Source organism: Pipistrellus hanaki (genome assembly GCF_964339955.1).
Source record: "Pipistrellus hanaki genome assembly, chromosome: 14".
NCBI lineage: Eukaryota > Metazoa > Chordata > Mammalia > Chiroptera > Vespertilionidae > Pipistrellus > Pipistrellus hanaki.
The window spans coordinates 25,368,050-25,393,936 of record NC_140516.1 but is presented as its reverse complement, the minus strand read 5'-3'; the positions used below and the strand labels follow the sequence as shown (position 1 = coordinate 25,393,936).

At 41.5% G+C, this 25,887-nt stretch overlaps 1 protein-coding gene across 1 annotated transcript in view; it reads left to right on the top strand.

The window, feature by feature from the left end:
* Nucleotides 1-4,783: 4,783 nt before the first annotated feature.
* UBE2D1 (ubiquitin conjugating enzyme E2 D1) overlaps nt 4,784-25,887 on the top strand; it is a 38,149-nt gene continuing 17,045 nt past the window's right edge. Inside the window, exon 1 of the mRNA XM_084903617.1 lies at nt 4,784-5,082. Within this exon, the coding sequence (XP_084759743.1) occupies nt 5,059-5,082 (24 nt within the window). The 5' untranslated portion in view covers nt 4,784-5,058. The remainder of the gene's footprint in view (nt 5,083-25,887) is intronic.

Genomic DNA, 25,887 nt, shown 5'->3' with positions numbered 1-25,887 from the left:
TCACACTCAGCCAGGAATGCCTGGATCTTTTCACCAAACCCTTTCTTTGGCCAAAACACAATGATGCTGCTGCATCCCATGTGAGTGAGCCATCATGGAAGAACCATACTCCTTTACCTTTAGTAGAGTCTTCAGATGACTGAAACCCCAGCTGACATTTTGACAACAATCTTATGAGAAACTTTACATTGGAACCATCCAGCTAAGAGGCTCTCAATTCCTGACCCACAGAAACTACGAGATAATAAATGATTGCTGACCTAAGCAACTGTGTTAAATTATTATTATTATTTTTTTGCAATAAACAAGAGACCTAGCCGAAACCAGTGTGACTCAGTGGATAGAGGTTCGGCCTGCGGACTGAAAGGTCCTGGGTTCGATTCCGGTCAAGGGCATGTACCTTGGTTGTGGGCACATCCCCAGTGGGAGTGGTGCAAGAGGCAGCTGATCGATGATTCTCTCTCATCGATGTTTCTAACTCTTTATCCCTCTCTCTTCCTCTCTATAAAAAATAAATAAAATATATTTTTAAAAAATCATCAAACCCTAACCCCCTGATTCATGGGTCCAGCTCAGTCACTGAGATACACCGGCTGGGCTAGATTTGTTAAAAAACAAACAAACAAAAAAAACAACAACAAGAGACCTAATTGTTTTCATGTCTACCTTCAAACATAAAGAGATCTTGTTTGGAAAAAAACACCAGGTTTCTTCTGGTTCCTATTTCATGCCCTTTTCTTTCTCACCAGAAAACTTTGCCAAAATGTAATGAGCACTGGTTAACTCCATTTGATTTATGCTTTTCCCCCCTCCCCCAGCTTTATTGAGATATAATTGACAAATAAAATTCTAAGATATTTCAAGTGTACATCATGATGATTTGATATATGTATACATTGTAATAGGATTCCCCCATCTAATTAATCCACGATCTACCTTTTATTTATTTATATTTATTTACTAGATGTCCGGTGCATGAAATTCATGCACGGGTAGGATCCCTAGACCTGGTCGGCAATTGGGGCCTTTCGGCTGCCAGCGGGGCCTCCCGTGCCGCCCCTTGGTTGTCTGCACACATCATAAAGAGCGATCAAACTCCCAGTCACATGGTTGAACTCCCATGGGCACACTTTGCATATTAGCCTTTTATATATATAGGTTTATGTGAGAATATTTAAGTTCTACTCTCTTAGCAAATTTCAGTTATACAACACAAAATTATCAACTATAGTCACTGTGCTATTCATTTAGATCATTTGAAGTTATTCAAATTATATTTGAAAGTTTGTACCCTGTTACCAACCTCTTCCTGTTTCCCCCACTGGTAGCCCTTAGCAACCACCTTTCTACTCTTTTCTACTCTTTGTTTCTATTTTTATTTATTTTTATTTTTTTAGATTCCACATATAAGTGAGACTATACAGTATTTGCCTTTTTCTGTCTGACTTATTTCACTTAACAAAATGCTATGCAGATTGTCACAAATGGCAGGATTTTCTTTTTTCTCATGGCCAAATAATATTACATTGTAATATATACATTTCATTGTAATATTCCATATATGACATATAACCACATCTTCTTATACATTTATTCATTGATGACTACGTAGATTGTTTCTATATATTGGCTATTGTAAATAATGCTGCAATGGGCATGGGAGTGAAGATATGTATTTAATATCCTGTTTTCATTTCCTTTGAATATGTGAACCAGAAGTGAGTTTGCTTGATAATATGCTAGTTCCTCCCCCCCCCCCCCCCCCCCCCAGTTTTTGAGAAATCTTCATCCTTTTTTACAGTGGTTGTGCCAATTTACATTCCCACCAACAGTGCACCAAGGGTTCCCTTTTCTGCACACGCTTACCAATGCTTATCATTTTCTGTTTGTTGATAGAGACCATCCTCATAGATGTGAGGAGATACCTCATTTGGTTTTAATTTGCATTTCCCTAATGATTAGTGATGTTAATAATCTTTTCATGTTTGTTGACCATCAGGATATCTTCTTTAGAGAAATGTCTATTCAAGTCCTTTGCCCATTTAAAAACAAAAATTGGTTATTTGCTTTTGTTGTTGAGTTGAGGAATTCTTTATATGTTGTGGATATTAACTTCTTATCATATACAAAGTTTGTGAATATTTTCTCTCATTTAGTAGGTTGTGTTTTCACTCTGCTCATTGTTTTCTTTCCTGCACAAAAGTTTTTTAAGTTTGATATAATCCCATTTGTCTATTTTTTCCCCTTTTATTGCCTGGACCCTTGGTGTCATACCAGAGAAATCATTGCCAAATCCAGTGTTATGAAGCTTTTCCCCATTGTTTTATTCCAGGAGTTGTAGCTGTATAGTTTCTGGTCTTATGTTTAGGTCTTTAATCCATTTGTAGTTAATTTTTGTGTGTGGTGTAAAATAAGGGTCTTTATAGACCCTTTGTTGTTGTTGATAGTCCTTACCTGAGGATATTTTTTCATTAACTTTTAGAGAAAGTGGAAAGGAGGGAGAGGGGGTAGAGAGAAATATGTATGTGAGAGACACATCCATCAGTTACCTCCTGCACTCACCCCAACCAGGGCTGGGGAATGAACCTGCAACCCAGATACACACCCTGGACCATGAATCGAACTAGTGAGCTGATGCTCTAATCACTGAGCAACACTGGGCAGGGCTACACTGACCAGGGCAATATAGACCCTGTTAAACAGACTCTTATACACACTCTCATCTCCTTCTTCTCAATTCCCGCTGTCTTCTTCCGAGGAACCAGAGCTTCATTTCCTGAGCCTTTCTAGAGAAGTCAGCTGACTTTTTGTTTGCTTCCCTTGGCTCACACCACACAATGCTTCCTTGGTTTTCTACCTGCTTTCCCACCACTAACCCTCCTTTTTCCTCTCACTCATTTACTATAGCTATTTCCCAGAATTCAATTTCTAGTGTGTTTCATTTCTCTGTTTTCCCCCTAGTCCTTTGGGGAGTTATTTATATTTTATAGTTTCAAGTTCATCTTCTCATTATGCTTGCTCTCAAATCTGTATTTCCATACCCATGTCTCTACCAGTAGGCGTTTTCCTTTTGATACCTGTATGTTTGATAACCTCAAACTGTATATGTCCAAAACTCAATTTACCATCCCCTCTCCGAAAGATCATCAATATTAGCCTTTATCCCCGTCTCTCTCTTTCTCTCTCATAAATCTGCAGTTCAAACTTCTCTTTTTTTCAGTTTCTTTATCTAATTGTAGTTGAGTTCCCTTGCTTCTTTTTTTCAAAAGGTTTTTCTTTGTGTTTCTAGTCATGTCATCCTTATATAGGCTCTTGTAATCTTGGCCCTAAAAACTTAACTTGTTTTCCTTTCTCTATTTTCTCTTCATCTACCATCCTATGCCCCTCTATTAGACTAATTTGTTAATGAGTATGTCATTGCCACGCTACTACTTTCATGATGTAAACCTCCTCTTATTGCATTTAGGCTTAACTTCTTATTTCTAGACTTAGCAATCAATGTCTTTATTTGATCCCAATACTAGCTGTATTCCTTGTTAGTTCCCAATAGGAAACGTAGCCTCCTATGGAAGATTTCACGCTAATTTCCATTTCCTTCTGTTAGAAAATTGTCCTTCTATTCCTGTTCCGATGGAAATGCTTCCCTCCATTCAACTTCCAATATCTCTAGGAAGACACTGGTGATGGGGGACCCAGGCTTGGCATTCTGGGGCCTTCCAACGCTTGAGAAGAGAAGCTAGCGAAGTGGAAAGACCCAACTACCCCTGGGACCATGGAAGCCAGAGGCAAGCGAGTGTTCATGAGGAGCACAGGCGGTGGGCCGCAACCAAATGGTTCTAAAACCTCACGGAGGATATGGAGCTGATTGAGTTTGGCAATTAGCAAAGCTCAAGCGTGACCTTGGTGAAAACCGATTCTGCTTGTGCCGAACGCAGAAGCCACGTTTCCGTGAGCACACACACGCTCATGAGCATGAAGGACTGAGGAGTGTGAGTGGACTGACCGCCTTGAACACGGATTGTCCTCGCCCGGGAAGGAGCCCATGGTGAGGGCGAGCGAGGCTCAGCATACGGCGTTCCAAGGAGGAGCAGACGTGGGTAGAGGAGGCTCGCCTTTTGCAGTCGGAGCTAAGTCAGGGATGCATCTGTGCATGTGTGGAGGATGAGAAATGCGTATACTTGAGAAGGGAATGGAGTCTGTAAAAAAAAACAAACAAAAACAACAAGACCAGCCGAAACTGGTTTGGCTCAGTGGATAGAGCATTGGCCTGCGTACTGAAAAGTCCCAGGTTCGATTCCTGTCAAGGGCATGTACCTTGGTTGCGGGCACATCCCCGGTGGGGGGTGTGCAGGAGGCAGCTGATTGATGTTTCTCTTTCATCCATGTTTCTGTCTATCTCTTTCCCTTCTTCTCTGTAAAAAATCAATAAAATATATTTTAAAAATAAAATAAGACCAGCCGCAGCCCATGACACATTCCTGGGAGCGCTTTATGAGCTCATATATGACTCCCATTTTACAGATTGGGTACGCCGCCGTGTGCAGCATCTGGATCCAGATCCGCCTGCAGAGACCAGCTCCGGCCCCCTGCGGCGGCGGCGGCGGCCCGGCCACGGGGCGGAGGTCAGCAGTGAGTCACCGGCCCCCGCCCGGGGCTGGCTGCGGGGACGCGGCTGGAACTACACTTCCCAGCGTGCCAGGCGGGGCGTGGCGGGGCTGGAACTACACTTCCCAGCGTGCCAGGCGGGGCGGGGCGGGGCGCGGGCGGGGCGCGCCGAGCCTCCTTCCCAGAAGCAAAAGCGGAAACAAAAGAGCCTCGCCGGCGTCCCCGCCCGCACACTCGCGCACCCTCGCGCTCGGGCGCACACGGAACTGGCACGGGCGCCCGGAGCGAGCCAGCGAGCCAGCCAGCCAGCGAGCCAGCGATCGGCGATCCAGCCGGGGACCCACCGCGCCGAGCCAGCCCAGGAGCCCGCGAGCCGCGCCCGCCACGACCGACGCCCCCCGAGCCCCGCAGCCGCCCCCCGCCGGCCGGTGTCCCCGTCGTCCTCCCTGACCCATGGCGCTGAAGCGGATTCAGAAAGTGAGTGCTGGGCGCAGGCCCGGGGCAGCGGGGCGGGCGGCGGCCCCTTCTTCCCTCCCGGAGCCGGGCGGGCGGTGGTCTCCGGCGGCGGCGCACCCACCGGGAGCGCGCGGGATGGAGAGGGGGCAGGGGCGGTACCCGCGGCGGGGGATGCGGGCCGGGCCAGGCCAGCGGGCGCCGGACAGGTGAGGCGGGCGCAGGGGCAGGTCCTGGTCCCGGTCCCGATCCCGGTGGCGGGTGGCCGGAGCAGGATCCCGGGCGCTGGAGGAGGTGCCAGGAGGCAGGGGACCCGCTGTGCTCGCGCCGGACCTGCGCTCTCCGCGTCCTCCGTGGGGAGGCAGATCCTCCTCCGTCCCCAGATCTCCCCGAAATCCGTGCTGCACGGTCACGGCTGGATCTTTGCCCCACACGGGGCTGGTGTGGGCCCCTGTCACCCTGTGCCTCCTCGCTGTGTCTCCAGCCCGTGCTCCTCCTGCTCCTGCTTCTTCCCCGGGCTCCCGGGGCGGGCGGGGAAGGTGCGCGGCGGTGGGCCTGCAGCCTGCTCCCTCGAAGCTGCCTGCCGGGTTTGTTCTTTCTCTCTCTCTCTCCTTGGCGGTTGGCTCTCGCTCAGAAACCAGAATGGGCTGGAAAAGCCCATTTGGGGCCGAGCAGCCAGGAGGAGAAGCCTCCTGCTCCTTCTATTTTGGTGCATCTCCTGCTGCCACTTTAGGTCACATAGCTGTAGTGAAAACAGAGTTGCTGCTGGTACACAAGATGACCTCCTGGCTGTGATTCATGGTGAGGCAAGCCAAACTGGTTTCTTACCAACACCCCCCCCCCCCCCCCCATGATACAACTTATATATAAAGTTCAAGACACAACAGAAACGGGCACACATGAACGTGTTGGATGCTTTGACACATGGGTGCAGAATGAGGAAGAAATGTCCATATTCGTTCAAGAAACATTTATCCACTTCCAGCTCCGGGATTGTCCTCTCGCACAATATTTATTGCCACCGTTTCCAAGGTGAACATCTTGCAAAATTGGGGTCGGGGCATTTTCTTTCTCTTCAGTTTTATTTCTGGTTGAGTTATTGCGCTGTTCCCTAACACAAGTTTTGGGTTTTACAATTCATAGTTCCTGTTCCTGTGGAGAAGGTTGAGAATTGTTTTTTGTTTTGGTTTGGTTTTTTTTTTTTTTTTTTTTTTTTTGTGTTCAACGAGTTAAGCCAACAATGGACAGCATGCTTTGTCAAGTGGGTTCAGAAGCAAGTGGTGCCCACTGAAAAAATTTCATCAACTTTTTCAGGCTCGAATCAATAGAGCCTTGAACAGGGATGGGTACATTCTATTTTCAGTCTCCACTGGTGGCATCTTCTGGTACAGAGGACTGCAACGTTCAGACCTAGTCAGTTTCGGTTGTTGTTCAGACCTGTGGATCAGTGTTATTTTTTTGTGCCATTTAAAGGTCCTCTTACCATAAAACACAGCTAATAATCAGCATGTATTGACTAATATGTTTTCTGGTTTGTAGATGATGCAGTTACACATTTCCTCCCCATATAATTAATTGTAATTTCGAAGCCCCAGCCCGAATCTTTGCCGCGCCTTCTATACTTATTAATGATGACGTCATATCGGCTGACACTGAAGCAACACACATTTTCCCCCAAAAGTTGTGAAATTCCATTTCCTTTTTTTCCTACATATGATAGTTTTTTTTCTAAAGACTTTGCACATACAATAGCTTTTAAATAGTATGGATTTTGTCCACAGTAGGAAGACCTTCCAAGAAGAAGGACACTGTTTGTAAATACCATACAGGCTAGTTGTTAATCATGCTCAGCCAGTGTGTTTGACTTGTATTTAGAATATAGCATATGCCCAAGCCATATTTGTATAGCTATTGGTTATTATTAGTGACTGATTAAAAAAAAAATTACTTAGAATTGATGTCAGTCCTGCAAAAATTGATATCTGGAAGAAGAAATTGGGGATCATATAACATCACATCTCTAGGTGTTGTATTTTGACATTCCTTTTCTGTTATCAGAAAACTTGACTTGCACAAATCGCCACCATTTTCTCACATTGTCGGGGGTATTATTTTGTTTGATTCCCTACTTTCCCTCTTCCTTTACCCACTCCTTGATTAGAAGCCAGCTCCAGGGCAGGTGTGTTGTTGGCCATTTGTACTGTTATGAAGCCCTTCTTGATATCATCAGTATACATACAGATCTTTGTTTGAGCCTTGCGTGTTTCCACAAAAGAAGATGCATGGTAACATTTAGCGCTTCTTTATAAGCGTTTTAAAGTAACACCTTCAGATACATCCCAGGTCATGGCGTGATTTTTCTTTATTTTTAATTTAATAAATCTTTATTCAGATTATTACAATTGTTCCTCCCCCTCCCAATAGCTCCCCTCCACTAGTTCCCACCCCACCCTCTGCCCTTACCTCCCGACCCCCTCCACTGTCCTCATCCATAGGTGTACAATTTTTGTCCCGTCTTCTCGAACCCCCTACACCCCTTCCCCCCTGAGAATTGCCCCTGATTCTATTATATTCACCAGTTTATTCTGATCATCATATTTTTTAATTCACTTGATTTTTATTTATTTATTTATTTATTCACTTGATTTTTAGATTCACTTGTTGGTAGATATGTATTTGTTCATAATTTTTATCTTTACCTTTTTCTTCTTCCTCTTAAAGAATACCTTTCAGCATTTTATATAATACTGGTTTGGTGGTGGTGAACTCCTTTAGCTTTTTCTTATCTGTGAAGCTCTTTATCTTTTTTTTTTTTTTTTAAATCAATCTTTATTGTTCATATTATTACAAAGGTTCCTCATTTCTTCCCCCTTCCACCAGGTTCCCACCCCTGTGAAGCTCTTTATCTGACCTTCAATTCTAAATGATAGCTTTGCTGGGTAGATTAATCTTGGTTGTAGTTTCTTGCTGTTCATCACTTTTAATATTTCTTGCCACTCCAGTCTGGCCTGCGTAGTTTCTGTTGAGAAATCAGCTGACAATCTTCTGGGTGCTCCCTTCATGGCATGATTTTTCTGTACATAAAGTGGCAGCCATTGGAGCTGTGCACAACCTCAGAGAACTTTGCAGGGGAGGGTAGAGTGGAAGGGAGTGGAGTGGAGGGCAGGGCAGGACAAGGGGCCCAGCTTCTAGGGTGGTGTATCATGATCACTGTGAGACATTTTCAGGCTGTCCCCTCAGTGGAGAGAAGTTGCATCCCTCAGATGGGTTGGGGTGAAAGAACATTGAGAACCCGTGATGTGCTCGTCTACCCACATTATTCAAAGGCCTGGAGTGGAGGAGTGCTGTGTCCAAGTTAATCTCTTAAGGAGTGATTTGACATATTTCAAAATGTTAAAATGTTTATGACTTCATAGCTCCTCACAAGCAAATATTAAATATGCTTGAATTAAAATTGCATATCCAGTATCTACAGGGCATGTGGGTATCAATGCTTAAAGTACATTTTTATACTAGAGTATATGCTAAGTGATTTAATGCTGTAATTTGGACTAGCTAGTGCCAGTTTTGCATGTCAGTTTATAAATTTACACACCCGTGCCCTATTTTTAGATTCAGTGGAAGATGTTATCACAGTCACCTAAATCCCTAAAGGAAAAAAAAGTTTGAAGTCTGAGGAAAGATACCTAGAACATGTCTGAAAAAAGAGGCAGTTTCAGCTGGCCATCTATAATTTTCTGGAATTAATTTCTAAGTGTTTGTTCTATAAATGATATTTTAAAATCTTGATAAATTCTTTTGGAAATCATTTTAAAAATCATTTGCATCACAATACTTAATGTTTTGAAAACCAGAAAAGGGGAGTTGGGGGAAAGAAAGCATAGTACAGACATTATGATCGTCCTAGCATATAATTGACCCTTGAACAACATGAGCTTGAACTGTGCAGGTCCACTTATATGCGGGATTCCTCCCTCCCCCCCAATGGTTTTGATCCACAGTTAGGGGTTTGTGGATGTGCAGGGCTGACTGTATGCCATTTTATACAGGGGACTTGAGCATCATTGGATTTTGGTATTGTGGGGGTTCCAGAATCAGTCCCCTGTGGATACTGAGGGACAACCTAAGTTTTGGAAAAGTCAAAACTCAAGTGTGCATCTGATTTTTAGATGCCCAGGGTTTGGTGCTCCTAACCCTTGCATTGTTCAAGGGTTAATTGTATTTCCTTCTAGATTATTTTTTATTTGCTAAAGAAGTTGAGTTAATGAACAAGATATGATATGATAGACTATGGCCTTTTTGGCCTGTCTTTTGAAAAGTGAAGCAAAAGTTTTGTTCTGCAAATGGAGCAACACGTAACTAACTGTTCCTTAATGTACAGTTCTGTCCCCCAAATGAAATATTTGTTTTTTAAAATAATTAATCTAACTTAAAATATGTGTACACATAGGTAATAATACAACTTTATAAATGTTTTGAGCTGCTGAATTGTTTTGATTTGTATAATTCCACATTAAACTGTTAATATCAGTGTAGAAAAACCTTAGAATACTTAAAAACAACAACAAACCCAGCTCTCTCTGGATGGAGCTTCAAATAGGAGAAGAAGATCTGGTTTCTATTCCTGGCTCTGTGACTTTACTGGCTTGTTTCCTCGTTCATACAATGATGCTGCTGATAAGTACAATTACACTGTATAATACATAATGGTTACTCTGTGCTAGACACTGTTTCATGTGCTTGACGTATATTAATTGGTTTAATCCTTAGTGGGTCCAAGAGGTAGAAATGATTATTACCCCCCATTTTATAGATGATGAAACTGAGATGTTGAGTAATGCACTCAGAATCACAGCAATGCTAGGATTCCAATCCAGGCAATTGACTCTATATTCCATGCTCGTAAACATTTCAGTACATAAGTTCTCTTACTCAGACGGACTTATTTCTGTTGTATGTATTTAAATGGAAGGACATACAGAGTCAAATGAGTTTATGGATGTAAGGGCTTTGCAAACTGTTCTCTTTTTTTTTTTTTTTTTTTTTTTTTTAAATCAATCTTTATTGTTCATATTATTACAAAGGTTCCTCATTTCTTCCCCCCTCCACCAGGTTCCCACCCCACCCTCTCCCCCTCCCCATCCCCCATTGTCCTCATCCATAGGTGCACAGTTTATGTTCAGTCTCTTCCTCCCTCCCTTTCCCCGATAGTAAATCCCTTTTCAGATAGTAAATCTGTTACTTAGCATTTTCTCATATCAATAATACCTCCACATGCCCAATGATACACTTCACACAAAAGACATTTTCAAATAGGTCAACCAGCCTCATCCAGGCCCCTCCCAAGGCACTCACAGATCAACACCCCAGCGCTATACTAACTCAACACATCCAGATCTAAGCCTTCATCACTTGATTCAGCAGACCCTCAAGTTCCCGCAAAAGTTTCCAGCCATGTCTGAGAGGCAGCCGTGGGCAGGTACAGGCGAGGAGCGAGCTGTTTCGGGCCTGGCTGCTCCGGGCCTGGCCTCTGTTGCTCTGGTTCGTTCCACAACCAGCTGCTCCGGGTCTGGTCACTGCCGCTCCCGACCTAGTTGCTCTGGACTTGGCTGTTGCTGCTACAGGCCTGGCCGCACCCGACCCGGCTGCTCTGGGCCCGGTTGCTCCGGTCCCGGCCGCTCCGGGCCTGGCCGCTCCCAGCCTGTCAGCCGCTGCTCCGGGCCTGGCCGCACCAGACCCGGATGCTCCGGGCCTGGCCGCTCCCAGCCTGGCAGCTGCTGCTCCGGGCCTGGCGCAAACTGTTCTCTATTCAGATGTAAAGTGGTATGATAATTAAGACCATGGCACATTTAATCATTCTCACTGGCTCATCACTCAGTATGTTGATTACACATTGTAAATCTCTGTTCTGACGTAATGTACACTGGATCTTTTCGCTTGGTGAATAAATAATATAACTTTGTTCACTTGGTTCCATCACTTATAATTTTTCTCCTCCAAAAGGACTTAGAAATGGTATTCTGCCAAAAGCATCATTTTCTGTGGGGTTTTCATTTGAGGGAACTGTGAATTTATACAGCTGTTTAGTTCCTAAGGTGGCTTTGAGTAGAAGTCAGCTGTTTAGATTGCACATGTATGTTAGACTTTCAGATTACAAGGTTAAATCTAAGACTCTAGAGTCTTTCAATAAAGAAGGATATAACTTCCAGAAGATACTTTTTAAAGGAGTAACATAGTATTTATGTTTCTTGGTAGATTAAAAAAAAGGGGGTGGGAAGGAAGTGTTCTTTTTCTAAAAAGCCACCATGTGACTTTTTCTGCATTTAAACCTTTGCAATTAAACTCAGTCTTTCGCCCCCCTCCCCCTGTACCATGTATTTTTCTTTAACATAAAAAAGGTGTAAAAGGACGAGATAGCCTATTAATAGTTAAGAAGTTCTGAGGTTCCTTCTCTGTGGAAATAAATAGCATAGATCTAAATAAGGTGGTTTTATGCTTGTTTTAGGAAGCCAAGCACATATTAGAAAAACCAAACCTAGCAGGATGTGGGATTGCCTCCAGAAGAGCAGAGTAGCATCCTTACTCACTTTAGTTCCTTGAAAAAAAAAAAAACAAACACAGAGAAAACATATTTAATGAATGCCAAACTAATCAAAATCGTAAGCCTGCTACTTTCCATCAAACCGAGTTAATGGTTGTCTACACCTCTTATCCCCTGGCACCTTTTTAAACAGTGGATGAACTGATATTTTATTTAATTAAAAACCAGGTATTGAAGATTCTGTCCTTTCTCTTACCCCTGTGATGCTGGAATAAAAGTACTAGGATATATAATAGAACCCAGATTTGCAAGGTTGGGGGCTGGGGGGACCGGGGTGTCCTCTGGCCATCTCAGAACATCTGCCTGAGGGCAAAACAGGTTCTCTTCCTGGCCTGTGTTAGTCTAGCTGGCCTCTGAGAGGCTGAGGTTTTCCTGTATTTAATTTGGTTCTGGGGTGACTCTATGAATTCTCAGTTACAAGCTTCAAGTAGTCAGCAGGAAGAGGCACTGTGTTCCAGGAGTTGTCCTCAGTATGGGGGAGGCCACCATCCTGAAGCCTGCAGAGCAGTGCTGCCCATCAGCTCACCACCACACTCAGTAGCTTCCGGTCTTGCCTCTTTCCAGATGTTTCCCCCATGATTATCTCATCAGATTATCCTGTTTGTGTGGCTCTCTCCTCCTTCAGGGACACCAGATTGCTTATTGGAGTCCTAGTCTCCATTCAGAGTTAGGAAACCCTTTCCAACAGAGGTGAGGTAGAGGACTGGTTTTTCATCTCTTTTTTTTGTTTGTTTGTTTTTGTTGTTGTTAATCCTCACCTGAGGATATTTTTCCATTGATTTTAGGGAGAGTGGAAGAGAGAGGGGAAGACCGCGAGAAACATATCGACTGGTTGCCTCCTGCAGGAGCCCTGACCAGAGCCCTAGCTGGGGAGGAGCCTGCAACCAGGGGACAAGCCCTTGACGGGAATTGAACCCGGGACCCTTTGGTCTGCAGGCTGATGCTCTGTCCGCTGAGCCAAACTGGCTAGGGCTGGTTTTTCCATCTTAACCTTCAGTAATAATAATCAATGGTTTTCACTCCATGGCCACCCTCCCTATGGGAACAGTTTGGATTGTGCTAGAAGGAGCCAAGCAGACCTGGTGGCTGGTCATTCTAATCTAAACCAGTAACACTCTGCCTGTGATTTTGCTCCCCTCAAATTTTTTTTTTTTTTAAATATATTTTATTGACTTTTTTTTAACAGAGAGAAATGGAGAGAGATAGCTAGAAACGTCATTGAGAGAGAAACATTGACCAGCCGCCTCTTGCACACCCCCTACTAGGGATGTGTCCGCAACCAAGGTACATGCCCTTGACCGGAATCGAACCTGGGACCTTTCAGTCCGCAGGCCTATGCTCTACCACTGAGACCGGCTTCAGCTCCCCTCAAATTTTAATGTGTTGTGTTTTCGTTTTTATTTAGTTAAAAGTACTTTCTATTTCCCTTTTGATTTCTTGTTCAGCCCTTGGGTTATTTAGAAGTATATTATTTATTTTCCAAGTATGTGGGATTTTGCAGGTAGCTTTCCGTTATTGATTTTTAATTTCATTCTCCTGTTACCAGAGAAGATCTGTTATCATTTTACTCCTTTTAAATGTCTGAGACTTGTTTTGTGGCCCAGAATATGGTCTGTATTTTTTACTTAATAATAGTGCCCTTCAGGTGCTCACCATAGCTTTTGAATGAGCAATATGCGATAATTTCTAACTTCGTCTTGCCAGTTTCTGGTTGTTGTCTATAGGGCTAGGTTATTCCTGAGGAATGAAGGCCATACTAAGGTTTACACCTTCCCAGTGTCTTTTTTGCACTTTTATGAGCTGTCAGAACAGGGTGACAAAATCAGTTCAATGGATCACAAACAGCGTTTTAAAAAAATGGAATGGGAAATAGTAGTGCTTTGGGTGTAGTAAGGGTGGTGTTATTTCATGAAACTTTTGTTTATTTTCGTATGTAAGTCCCGGTGTTTATGTATGTGGTAGGTGTACTAGGTCATGATGTATGTTTTTCTTATTATGAATTAATTGCTAGAAGGAAAGTTTGAAAATCACTGTTCCATACATAAGTTCCTTATTTAAAATCAATATTGTCAAAACACATTCCATATATTTATACATATATATATAGAGAGAGAGAGAGAGAGGAAATGAACATATTTTACACACTTACACTTATATGCTTACATAGATACATCCACTTAATGTAAAATGTTCTAATCTTAGAAACATTTTTGTTCGATACAAACTGTCAATACCAATTCCTTTCTACTACATGTAGCAGTAGTTTATAGTCACTGATATAAAACTATAGAACTCAAGAATAGTACTGGGTGATACTAAGAGGGATTGATTAATTTATTATGCTTATAAATGACCATTATATGCCAGTTATTAGTACTAGAGCTATAAGAAGTGATACTTATAAATATTGGCAGGTGTGTTTGTGTTTTAAGTAGGTTTTAAGAAATAGCCTGCTAGCTTTTTTTCCTTTCCTTTTCTCTTTTTTTCTCTGAAGCACCACCTTTCTTGGTTACTATGAAATAAATAGTAACTTTTGATAATGTTTCATTCAAAACGCTGTATGTTGCATGTCCTATTATGTGTCAAAATTCTATTACGTATTTTGAAAAGTTTTATGTAATTTCTTGTTTTTCTTGCCTCTCTGAGGTCTTTGAACATACGCACTCTCCTCAGAAACTTAGGAAGTAGTGTTCATTTCTAACCCTTTACAAGGTTATAAGGCTCCTGGAAAAGATAAAAAGAATTTCTTTTCATTCCTTCACTCATCACTTTTTTGCTTCTCTTGAGCTCGGCTGAAAATGTGCAAATGACCGTAATTCAGTGCCGGTGTGCTGTGGTCTCTAATGGGGATTGAGAGTGTGTGCTCCAGTTTTCACAGCCTTCAGGTGACTTGTCTGAGTGGGAGCAGTGCTGCAGCCAGTCAGATGGTCTTGGCCTTTGTCCTAGCTTTAGCTTTGTGACCTTGGTCAAGAAACCCATTGTCTTTATTTTCTTGATCTAGAAATTCAATGAACTAGATAATTTGTATGGGTTATAATTTTAGACACCCCTAGATAATGTTATTTGCTATTTGTTTTTGTTCAGCCAAACAGCAAAAATGATCACAAAGTAAATATTGAGCAGTGGCACTGTGTCTGCTGTTGTAGGAAACTTGAGTTAAAATTCTATTTACTTTGAGATGTCAGAATTGAAATAAATGTTGATGTCTTAATGTATAAGATTAATGAGCCCGTAACGATGTATTACTCTCTGATTAAAGAGCAATGATTTGTGATGCAAATAAGGTATATTTCTGTGTGTGTGTTTTTTTTTGTTCAGATTACATCCTTTTCTAATTCCATTTAGCTTCCATCTGTTTCACAGGTGTCCTTTGTACTTGAAAGATTGTTTTATACGTATATTTAGACAGCTGCCATACAAGTTAATGCATTTACGGGGCACTTTTTGTATATAAGGCATATACAGAATGAAATGAGATATATAGAAAAGCAAGGTATAGCATAACCAGCATTACCTAAGAAATAGAAAAAAGGTTAAGAATAGAATCCCTAACAACTATGTAGCTTTAGGGAAGTGCCATAAGGAAAATACAACATATTTGAGCAGGAAGGAAGTCAAAGGTGGGAGAGACAAAGTTATTTGGGGGAAATAAGGAAAAATTCTATGGAGAAGATGGAATTGGATGTGGGTTTGGAAGAAGGGTAACAATTTTAAAGACAGGACAGCCGGGTGCATAGAGAAAGCTACAGAAATGAAGGCACTCGAGAGTATGTGGTTTATTTGGGAAGAAACAGATAATCCTGCTTTTGGGAATAGTAGACCATAAAAGTTTATACCCTGGATGGCCTTGAAAGATCCATGCTGAGAAATGTGAACTTAGTGCAGAAGTTTGGGGAAGCCAGCAGAAGGTTTTTGAATAAGGAAGTAACATTCTTAATCACAGAGTAGGTATGCATTCTTGCTATTTGTGATTATGAATTTGATAAATGCCATGAAAAGGGAAGTATATCGTAGTACTTCTGGTAATATAACAGAGACCCTTTGAAGGGGGTCAAGGAAAACTAACTTAAGGAAATGATGTTTAAGATGGGACATGAGCACCTCCACTGATGCCCGCTGCCAGCACCTCATTGCCCATGTCCGTCATGTTCCACACCACCCTCTAGTGGTCAGCACATGTCTAACTCCTGGTCAAACTCACGCCCATGGAGATAATTTGCATATTAGCCTTTTATTATATAGGATAGGAGGATATCTGTGTGTGTGTGTGTGTGTGTGTGTGTGTGTTTTAAAAAATATATATATTATTGATTTTTTTTTTCTTTACAGAGAGGAAGGGGGAGGGGTATAGAGCTAGAAACATCTATCAGCTGCCTCTTGCACACCCCCTATGTGTGTGTGTGTGTGTGTGTGTGTTTATTTTAAAAAATATATATTTTATTGATTTTTTTTTTTTTCTTTACAGAGAGGAAGGGGGAGGGACATAGAGCTAGAAACATCTATCAGCTGCTTCTTGCACACCCCCTACTGGGGATGTACCCACAACCAAGGTACATGCTCTTGACCGAAATCGAACCTGGGACCCTTCAGTCCGCAGTCCGATGCTCTATCCACTGAGCCAAACCAATCAGGGCTACTCAATGTTTTTTTTTGTTTTTTTTTAAGAAAACATTGGAAGTTTTTGACATGGTACTTTAAGAAGATGAATTTGCCTGCAGTGTGTTGTTGTTGGTAGAGATATAAAAGGACAAAAAGTCAGTGAAGATGTCATTGTATTTGCTCAGTGAGACTTAAAGAGGGTGTGAGTAGGATGGTGGCAGAGGATATTTGGAAAGAGGGGAATGTGAAAAAAAGAATAGTGTATTCCACCTAGCCTTTTTGAATTGGCCTGACCCACACAATCCTTGACTTTAGGTCAAGTCTCTAGGCTCAGTGGTCTGGGCAGTCTCTTCAGACGCTTTCTCCTACTACCTAGTCTGTCTTGACACTGTAATAGTATCTCTCTGGTTTGAACCTTTGTCTTGTCTTAGCCTGAAATGTGTCTCCTCTGGCTTTTCTCAGACTCTTCTGCCCCTTGGACCTCAATATTTTTAAAACTTTTATTTTTTTAAAAAATATATTTTTACTGATTTCAGAGAGGAAGGGAGAGGCAGAGAGAGAAACATCAATGATGACAGAGAACCCAATTGGCTGCCTCCTGCATGCCCCACATTGAGGATCCATCCCACAACCTAGGCCTGTGCCCTGACCAGGAATTGAACCGTGATCTCCAGGTTTATAGTGGGCCTTGATTTTTCTATGTGATGCGCTTACTCCTGAGACCCTTTCAGTGTGAGGGAGGGATCTGGATGGAAGGAGAATCTGAACACCTGGTTACTGATTAATGTGAGGAGAAGGGAAGGCAAGGTGGGACCAGACAGGAAGAAGGAATCAGATGGTGAGTCCACGGTTTGGAGTTTGGGTTACTGCAGTGGTCGGCAAACTCATTAGTCAGCAGAGCCAAATATCAACAGTACAACGATTGGAATTTCTTTTGAGAGCCAGATATTTTTAAACTTCTTCTAACGCCACTTCTTCAAAATAGACTCACCCAAGCCGTGGTATTGTGTGGAAGAGCTACACTCAAGGGGCCAAAGAGCTGCATGTGGCTCACGAGTCGCAGTTTGCAGGGCATGGGGTTACTGGATCAAGTGCATTTTAACTAGAATACTTAATAAAGTAGACTCAAATACAGTTTTTCTTGTAATATCCTGGATTTGTCTAAGGTACATTTTTATGTAATTTCTGTGATGGAAACCCTATATAATAAAAGGCTAATATGCAAATCGACCAAATGGTGGAATGACCGGTCGCTATGACACTCGCTGACCACCAGGGGGCAGATGCTCAATGCAGGAGATGCCCCATGGTGATCAGTGCACTGTAACAGGGAGGGACCGCTCAGCCAGAAGCCAGGCTCACGGCTGGCAAGCACAGTGGTGGTGGCAGGAGCCTCTCCCATCTCCGCAGCAGGGCTAAGGAGGGCGCAGGTCGGGCTGAGGAACCCCCACCCAGTGCACAAGTGTTGTGCACTGGGCTTCTAGTATTATATATAGAAAGAGGTAATTGAGAATCTTCCCTTTAAAAAGGAAGCCATGTTTTAAATTACAGGCAAACCCTAGCTGGTTTGGCTCAGTGGGTAGAGTGTTGGCCTGCTGACTGAAAGGTCCCAGGTTCGATTTCAGTCAAGGGCCATATGCCCGGGCTGTGGGCTTTATCCCCACTTGGGGGCATGCAGGAGGCAGCCTCTCATCATCTTTTGTTTCTGTCTATCTCTCCCTCTCTCTCTGAAATCAATAAAAATAAATAAATTACAGGCAAGATAGTACTTGGGGAGGTTGAAAGTCACTGTGGCTGCCAGGAGAGCACCAGGGGGAGAGTGGCTATAGGTCTGAGGCTTTGGGAAGATGTGTCCCCAATCCTAACCTCAAACCATTGTTCTAATTGTGCTCTTTATGGTTCAGATTCAATAGATGTTACTTTGGTGTGCAAAGTCAATAGCGTTGTTGCTTCCTTCATCTTCTTTCTTTTGTGTGGAATTTGGCCGCATCATCATCATTATTATTATTTTTAATAGACAGTCTTTTCCAGAGATATTTGGTGCGAAGAGGCAGTGAAGCTGCCCGGACCCGGCTTGTTAAAGTGAGTTTGGTTCCTATAACTTAATAAATTGGACGTCGTCAGCATTTTGAAGTCTTCCGGGAAGAATCTACGTGGTTTAAAATAAAGACGTTCTTTAATTCACGGGCTTAAAGAGGGTCTGTGTTTGGAGACAATTTCAGGCAATTGTTGGACATCTTTCTATTTAAATAGTTCTAGTCAAGTGGATAAGGAGATCAGAGTCCGAGCTGTAAGCCCATGAAATGTTTATTTACAGACAACCAAATATAGCTCATATGTCCCATTGAGACACATCAAAAAAATGCAGTCCAGTAAGAATCACTGCCTTGTCTTAGGAGTTTTGATGGTTTGTGTCACATTAATTAATTGCCTGTTGAGCCAGGATTTTTGGAATAATGCCTTCATGTGCTTTGGATTCAGTAATTTAGATGATGGACCGTAAATCATCCGCTCTGCGTGGGCCGTTGAGCGTCCTTCCCGCACACCCAGTGGGGTATATATAGTCCACCTACTGCAGAGATTTAGGCCTTCTGAGTGCTGGCGCTACAGAACAACAAAGCATTTTCAGTGTGGTCAGCATAGTTTTTTAGAGAATATTTACTAGATGGTGTCATACTAAGTCTGATGGTAAATAAGGCAGCTCGGACTTGTTAGCTTCCATTCTCCACTGTTCAGATTGGACTGCTAGCTACCCTCTGGGAGCTGGGAGATTAATGCAGGCCTCTCTTCTCTGACATTCCCTTCTTTGTTTCCTTCTATTTGTTTACTTTCTTTGAATTAGACTGCCTCATCTACTTTTAGATTTTTAAGTCCCCAGAGGCAGGGACTGTGTCTAGGTTGGTTTTATGGAGAACACTCAGCATATTGTGGGGGGTGTTATAAACATGCCATCTGTACCAATTTAAAACTCTGTTTCAGACCTTTCAGTACTTTTCTTTGTGTTTTTAGTTGGTTATAGAAATCTGCACTAGAATAGACCATTAAGTACACATTTTTGTGGACTGACAGTGCTTTTATGGTCCTATTTTTAATTCAGGGACAATCACTTATAATCTTATTTTTAATTACTACATCATATATATTTTTTTAAATTTAAATGCCCTAATTAGTATTTCATTTTATTTGAGTGTTAATCACGTTAGAATAGCAAATTGCTTTACTGACACAGACTGCTTTTGTCTGGAGCATACTTTCTCCACTTTGATGATAATTATTACAGAGAGGAAGAGACAGGGATAGAGAGTTAGAAACATCGATCAGCTGCCTCCTGCACACCTCCTACTGGGGATGTGCCCGCAACCAAGGTACATGCCCTTGACCAGAATCAACCCTGGGACCTTTCAGTCCGCAGGCCGACGCTCTACCCACTGAGCCAAACCCGTTAGTGCTGATGATAATTATTGCTTGATCCATGTTGGTTGATTTTAAGTTTACTTTATCTCAAAGAAGAAATTGGATCAACTATGTATTTCAATTTTAGATTTTAAAAGTCACTAGAAATAAAACAGATATACACATACACAATGTATGTATATAGGAAAAGGACTTGTTTATTATAACAAGTCCTTTTCCTATATGGATTTATAACTAGTCTCATTATTTGATAGCCACCTTTTACAGTGTATGACTTCTATATGAACCTGGCTGCAGAAGTCTGGGTCATGGAGTATCGCTATGTTCACATTTAGTGTTAACTGTCAAACTTTTCCTCTTCCACCAGCAGCATGTGAGAGTTCCAGTTGCTTTACATCTTTACCAAATTTGTTCTTTCTTCTGTCTTTTTATTTTAATTTTTATTTAATTTATTGGGGTGACATTGGTTAATAGAATTACATAGGTTTCAGGTGTTCAGTTCTATAATTTATCATCTGTATGTTGTATGGTGTTCACCACCCAAAGGCCAAGTCTCCTTCAGTCACTATTTATCCCCCTTTGTCCTCTTCTACCTACCTCTATCCCCTTCTTGCAATCACCAAACTGTAGTCTGGGTCTATACATTTTTTATTTTTTCTTTTCTTTTCTTTTCTTTTTTTTTTTTTTAAATAAACCATTCACCTTTTTCTTTTTCTTTTCTTTTCTTTTCTTTACTTTTCTTTTCTTTTCTTTTTTAAATATATTTTATTGAGTTTTTACAGAGAGGAAGAGAGAAGGATAGAGAGTTAGAAACATCAATCAGCTGCCTCTTGCACACCCACTACTGGGGATGTGCCCGCAACCAAGGTACATACCCTTGACTGGAATCGAACCTGGGACCTTTCAGTCCGCAGGCCAACGCTCTATCCACCCATTCACCTTTTTCACCCAGCCTCCCATCCTTTGACAGCTGTCAGTCTGTTTTCTGTATCTATCAGTCTGTTCTATTTCATTTGTTTGTTCATTAGATTCCACATATAAGTGAAATCATATGCCACTTGTCTTTCTCTGACTGGCTTATTTCACTTAGCATAATACGTTCCAGGTCCATCCATGCTGACACAGATGGTAAGATTTTCTTTTTATGGCTGAGTAGTATTCCATTCTGTACTGATAGGTACTTGGGCTGCTTCCAAATATTGTAAATAACGCTGCAATTAACATAGAGTCACATACTTTTTTTTGAATTAGTGTTTTTTGTTTCCTTAGATATATTCCCAGAGGTGGAATTACTAGGTCATAGGGCAGTTCCAGTTTTAATGTTTTTTTGTGGTAACTCCATACTGTTTTTCACAGTGGCTGTACCATTTGTATTCCCACCAACAGTGCACAAGGGTTCCCTTTTCTGCACATCCTCTCCAACACTTGTTTGATTTGTTAATAATAGCTATTATGACAGGTATGCGGTGATATTGTGGTTTTAATTTGCATTTCTCTGACGGTCAGTGACATTGAGCATCTTTTCATATGTCTATTGGCCATCTATCTGCATGTTCTCTTTGGGGCAGTGTCTGTTCAGATCATTTGCTCATTGTTTAATTGGATTGACTTTTTTTTGGTGTTGAGTTGTATAAGTTCTTTATAAATTTTAGATATTAACCCCTTATCAGATATATCATTGGCAAATACGTTCTCCCATTTAGTGAGTTGTCTTTTCATTTTGTTGATAGTTTTTGTTGCTGTGCAAAAATCTTCTGTCTTCATTTTAGCAATTCTGTTGGATATGTGATGGCATAACATTTTGGTTTCAATTTGCATTTCTTTGATGGCTAATGAAGCTGAGCCACTTCCAGTATATACTGGGTGGGGCCAAAGTAGGTTTACAGTTGAGAGTATGCAAAAACAATTTATTTGTGTATTATTTTCAATGTTAACAACTGTAAGCCTACTTTGGCCAAACCCTGTGTATTGGCCATTTGGATAGGCACTTTTGTAAAAGGCCTGTTGTTCAAGTCTACCTTTTAAAAATTGATCTGCAGGAATTGCTTTTTGTCAGATACATCCTATTTGGTGGCTTGCCTTTTCACACTTTAAATGTGTCTTTTAATGAACAGATGTTCTGAATCTTAAGTCCAAATTTTCCACTTTTCTCTCTCATGATTAGTGTTCTTTGTGTCCTCTTTAAGAAATCTCTGCCTTCCCAAAAGTTATGAAGATATTTGATGTTTTCTTTTAAAAGCATTATTTTTTTTAACCTTTTATATTTAAATCTACAATCTAGTTAGAATTGATTTTTTTTGTATGATTTGAGGTGGGGGGGAAGATTAAGGTTCAATTTCCCCCTCCCATATGGATACCCAGTTGTCCTAACATCATGTACTGAAAAAATGTTCCTTCTTCCTTCACTGGAATGTCATTGTCTTCACTTTTAATTTTTGAATTCCACGTTAGCCATTCTCAACACGTTGATGAAATCAAGTTAAAATAAGTGCTTATTCCCCACTCAGATGTCAAACACAAACGTGTTCATTCAAAACAGTGATGCTATCCTAGGATGGGTTTAAAGGTTATGTTGTCTACTTCGTTTTTGGTGCGGTTCTCTGTAATGGAGCTTTGTAGAGCCCCAGAGAGCCCCACTCACACTGAGGACTGTTTGACTGGCACCCCTTGGAATTGGCGCACACAGGCTGTGTGACAGAATGCAGCAGCCCCGGATGTTCTCTCTGTATATAAAGAGGTAACATGCAAATTAGCCGGGATGCTGTAACATCATGACTGCTTAGGAGGAGGCTTCACGCAGGTGAGGCAAGCTGTGGTGGCGAGCAGGCCCGCAGAGAACAGGGCCTACCAGCCACGCGCGCCTCTGTGCATGAGCTGCAGAGGAAACACCTTTTCTGACCGCTCATTGGCTAAGCTCCCTGTAAGCTGCCTCTCACAGTGTTCTTGGTAACTTGGGTAATAAGAATCCAAGGTGATCTAGGGTTTTTCCACCTCACACCTGGAGGAAAAAAACGAAGGTCCGCTGCTGGAGGGTCTAAGAAATGTCATATCCTGCTCTAGCCAGTTTGGCTCAGTGGATAGAGCTTCAGCCTGCAGACCGCAGGGTCTGGGTTTGATTCTGTTCAAGGGCATGTACCTAGGATGCAGGCTCCTCCCTGGCCAGTTCCCAGGTCAGGGCTCATGCAGGAGGCAACCAATTGAAGTGTCCCTCTTACATTGATGTTTCTCTCTGTCTTCCCCTCTCTCTTCCACACTCTCCAAAAATCAAAGGAAAAATATCCTCAGGTGAGGATAAAAAGAAAGAAAGAAAGAGCGAAATGGCATATCCTATGAAAGAGACGTCTTGAAAATGCCTAAACAAAGTTGTCACTTTTTCGTGGTGAAGGCACTAGAGTTCATGTTGATGAAAACACTTTGGTGGCTGCAGCAGCCGGCAGTGGCAGCTGCGGGGTGATGGGGGTGGCGCCTTCCCCTGATCAGCCCAGTCACCTCCTGCAGAGGGAGGCCAGACTGTGGCTTAGTAGGACATCCCCTGAGGGCTCCCGGATTGGAGAGGGTGCAGGTTGGGCTGAGGGATCCCCATTCCCTCCATGCATGAATTTCATGCACTGGGCCTCTAGTTTGTAATAATTGGCAAATTTACAAAAATAAATGTATTAACTTTTACTGTGCTCCAGCAACTTACCTGTTAACAAATACAGCTTGTTTTTATTTAAGGACAGTATTGTGTAGTGAGGGTAGAGTAGGAAATTAATTCTGAGGCATTCCGTGTGGCTTTTCAGAATTGACTAGATCTAATAACTTTACTTTTTAATGTTTTGTATTTGTGTTAATTTTTTTATTTAGAAGGTAGTTTGTGTCAGTGAAGGTATTTATACCAGTTTTTTACTGCATCAAGTTTCTATCTTAGGGGAAGCTTTCTTTCCTGAATTCCCTAGAGCATCTAAACTGTAGTGAACACATTCATGCCAAAACCAGTTTGGCTCAGTGGATAGAGCGTCAGCCTACGGACTGAAAGGTCCCAGGTTCGATTCCGGTCAAGGGCATGTACTTTGGTTGTGGGCACATCCCCAGTGGGGTTGTGTAGGAGGCAGCTGATCGATGTTTCTCTCTCATCGATGTTTCTAACTCTCTATCCCTCTCAATTCCTCTCTATAAAAAATCAATAAAATATTAAAAAAATAAAGTAAAATAAACTGTAGTGAACACATTCAAATGATGACCCTTAAGGTTTATAACTTCTCTTCCATGTATTTTCTTGGAGATACAATTATTTTAAGTTTCTAAGAATCCAGAGGGCCTCTTTCTTATACCTTTTAAATCACATCTTAGGAGTTATGCCCTCCAACCTCCCCACAAATCATTTCTCCTTGAATTTCATGCCCAGTTTAATCATCAACAAAATGTGCCCGACCAGTGATTTGTGAGAATGTTTATTAGCATCATAATTGGATACAATTAAATTAAACCTCTGCAATATGTGGGAGAGTAGAGTTGGGGACCAGAGTATAAATCAGAATCCTGATCCCTGTGAGAAAGGATCTGGAAGTGCTTCATTAACTTCTGCTATGGGTAGCGCAGCTGGTTAAACCAAGCATGGAACTACAACAAAACCCCCTGTGTCACCAATGAGCTCTGTCTCCGAGGATTGCCCGTGGCTGGAAGATTGGGTCAGCTCAGCACAAACCCCTAACTCCTCTAAGAAAAGCAACCCAAAGATGTGTCCTGAAAGTAGGTCAGCAGCATCCTAAGTAAACAATAAAGACGGACTATTTAGAGTTTTGAGGTCTTCTAAGCTGGAAAAACCAAAACAAAAATTTCTAACAGAATCTCATACATTCTGTAAAATTGAAAAAGAGTTGTGGCAGTAGCATGTATTTTTATTTTTAAGACTTTTTTTTTTTTTTTTTTTTTTTTAGAGAGAGAGAGAGAGAGAGAGAGAGAGAGAAAGAGAAACATAGATGTGGGATTAAAACGACTTCACAAAAAGGTTCTCAAATATTTTAGTCTGTGCCCACCCCCCCTCCTTATATTAAAAGTATCAAGAGCCCCAAAGAGCTTTTTTTGTATGGGTTATAGCATTAATTTTTGTTACAGATGAAAACTAAAAACAAATTTAAATATATTTAGAATTTAAAAATAATGATAAACCCCATTACATATTAACCTAAATAACATTTTTATTAAAAATAACTATATTTTCCAAAACAACCACAAAAAAGTAGAGTTGCATTGTTTTATACCTGTTCGGATCTCATTATTGTTAGGCTTATAGTGACAGTTGAATTCTCACATCTGCTTTTGCATTCAGTGTTACTATATCATGTTATTAAACTGGAAAACGCCACTGTATATTCATGAGATATTGGGAGTGAAAGAGGCAGATAACCTCTTAGTTTTATTATGAAATTAATTTTGATTTCCCGGACCTCCTGAAAGTGTATTAGAAAACCCAAGAGGGTTCTTTGGAAAATTACTGGGCACTTTTGTGAGAGGGAACCCAATTGAAAGTGTAACGTTGAGACAAGATAATGAAAAGATTTAGGTTGTTTGAGTTTGGTCTTTCATATACAGTGAGGAGCCACTGAAAATTTCTAAGTAGAAGAATGGAATAAATAGAGTTGTGTTTTTAAAAGATTATCATGAAAATAATGCATAGAGTAATTGGGAAGCAATTCTAGTTGAAATATAATTAATTTACTATGGTAAGTAATGTAATGGATATTGAAGTAGAATATATTGTAGTACTCTTCATCTGACTATATAAGAGTCAGAAAGAGCAGAGTCCAAACAGTGCTGCCCTAGCTGGGTAATTCAGTTGGTTGGAGTGTGTGTTCGGTACGCCAAGGTTGGGCGTTGGATCCCTAGTCTGGACACATACAAGAACCAGTGAATGCATAAATAAGTGGAACAACAAATTGGTGTTTCTGTCGCTCTCCATCTCCTTCTCCCCTTTCCTTAAAAATCAATAAATAAAATAATAAATAAAAAAAAACCAATCTCCTGAGATTTTGAGCCTGGTGAGTGGGAAATTAATATTCCATTAATAGATATAGGGAAAGAAGCAAGGTGGGGAAAGAAAATAATGAATTGTTTTAAACTATATATAAAGCTTTACATTATTATTTTTTAAAATATATTTTTTTGATTTTTTTTTTTACAGAGAGAAAGGGAGAGAGATAGAGAGTTAGAAACATCTATGAGAGAGAATCATA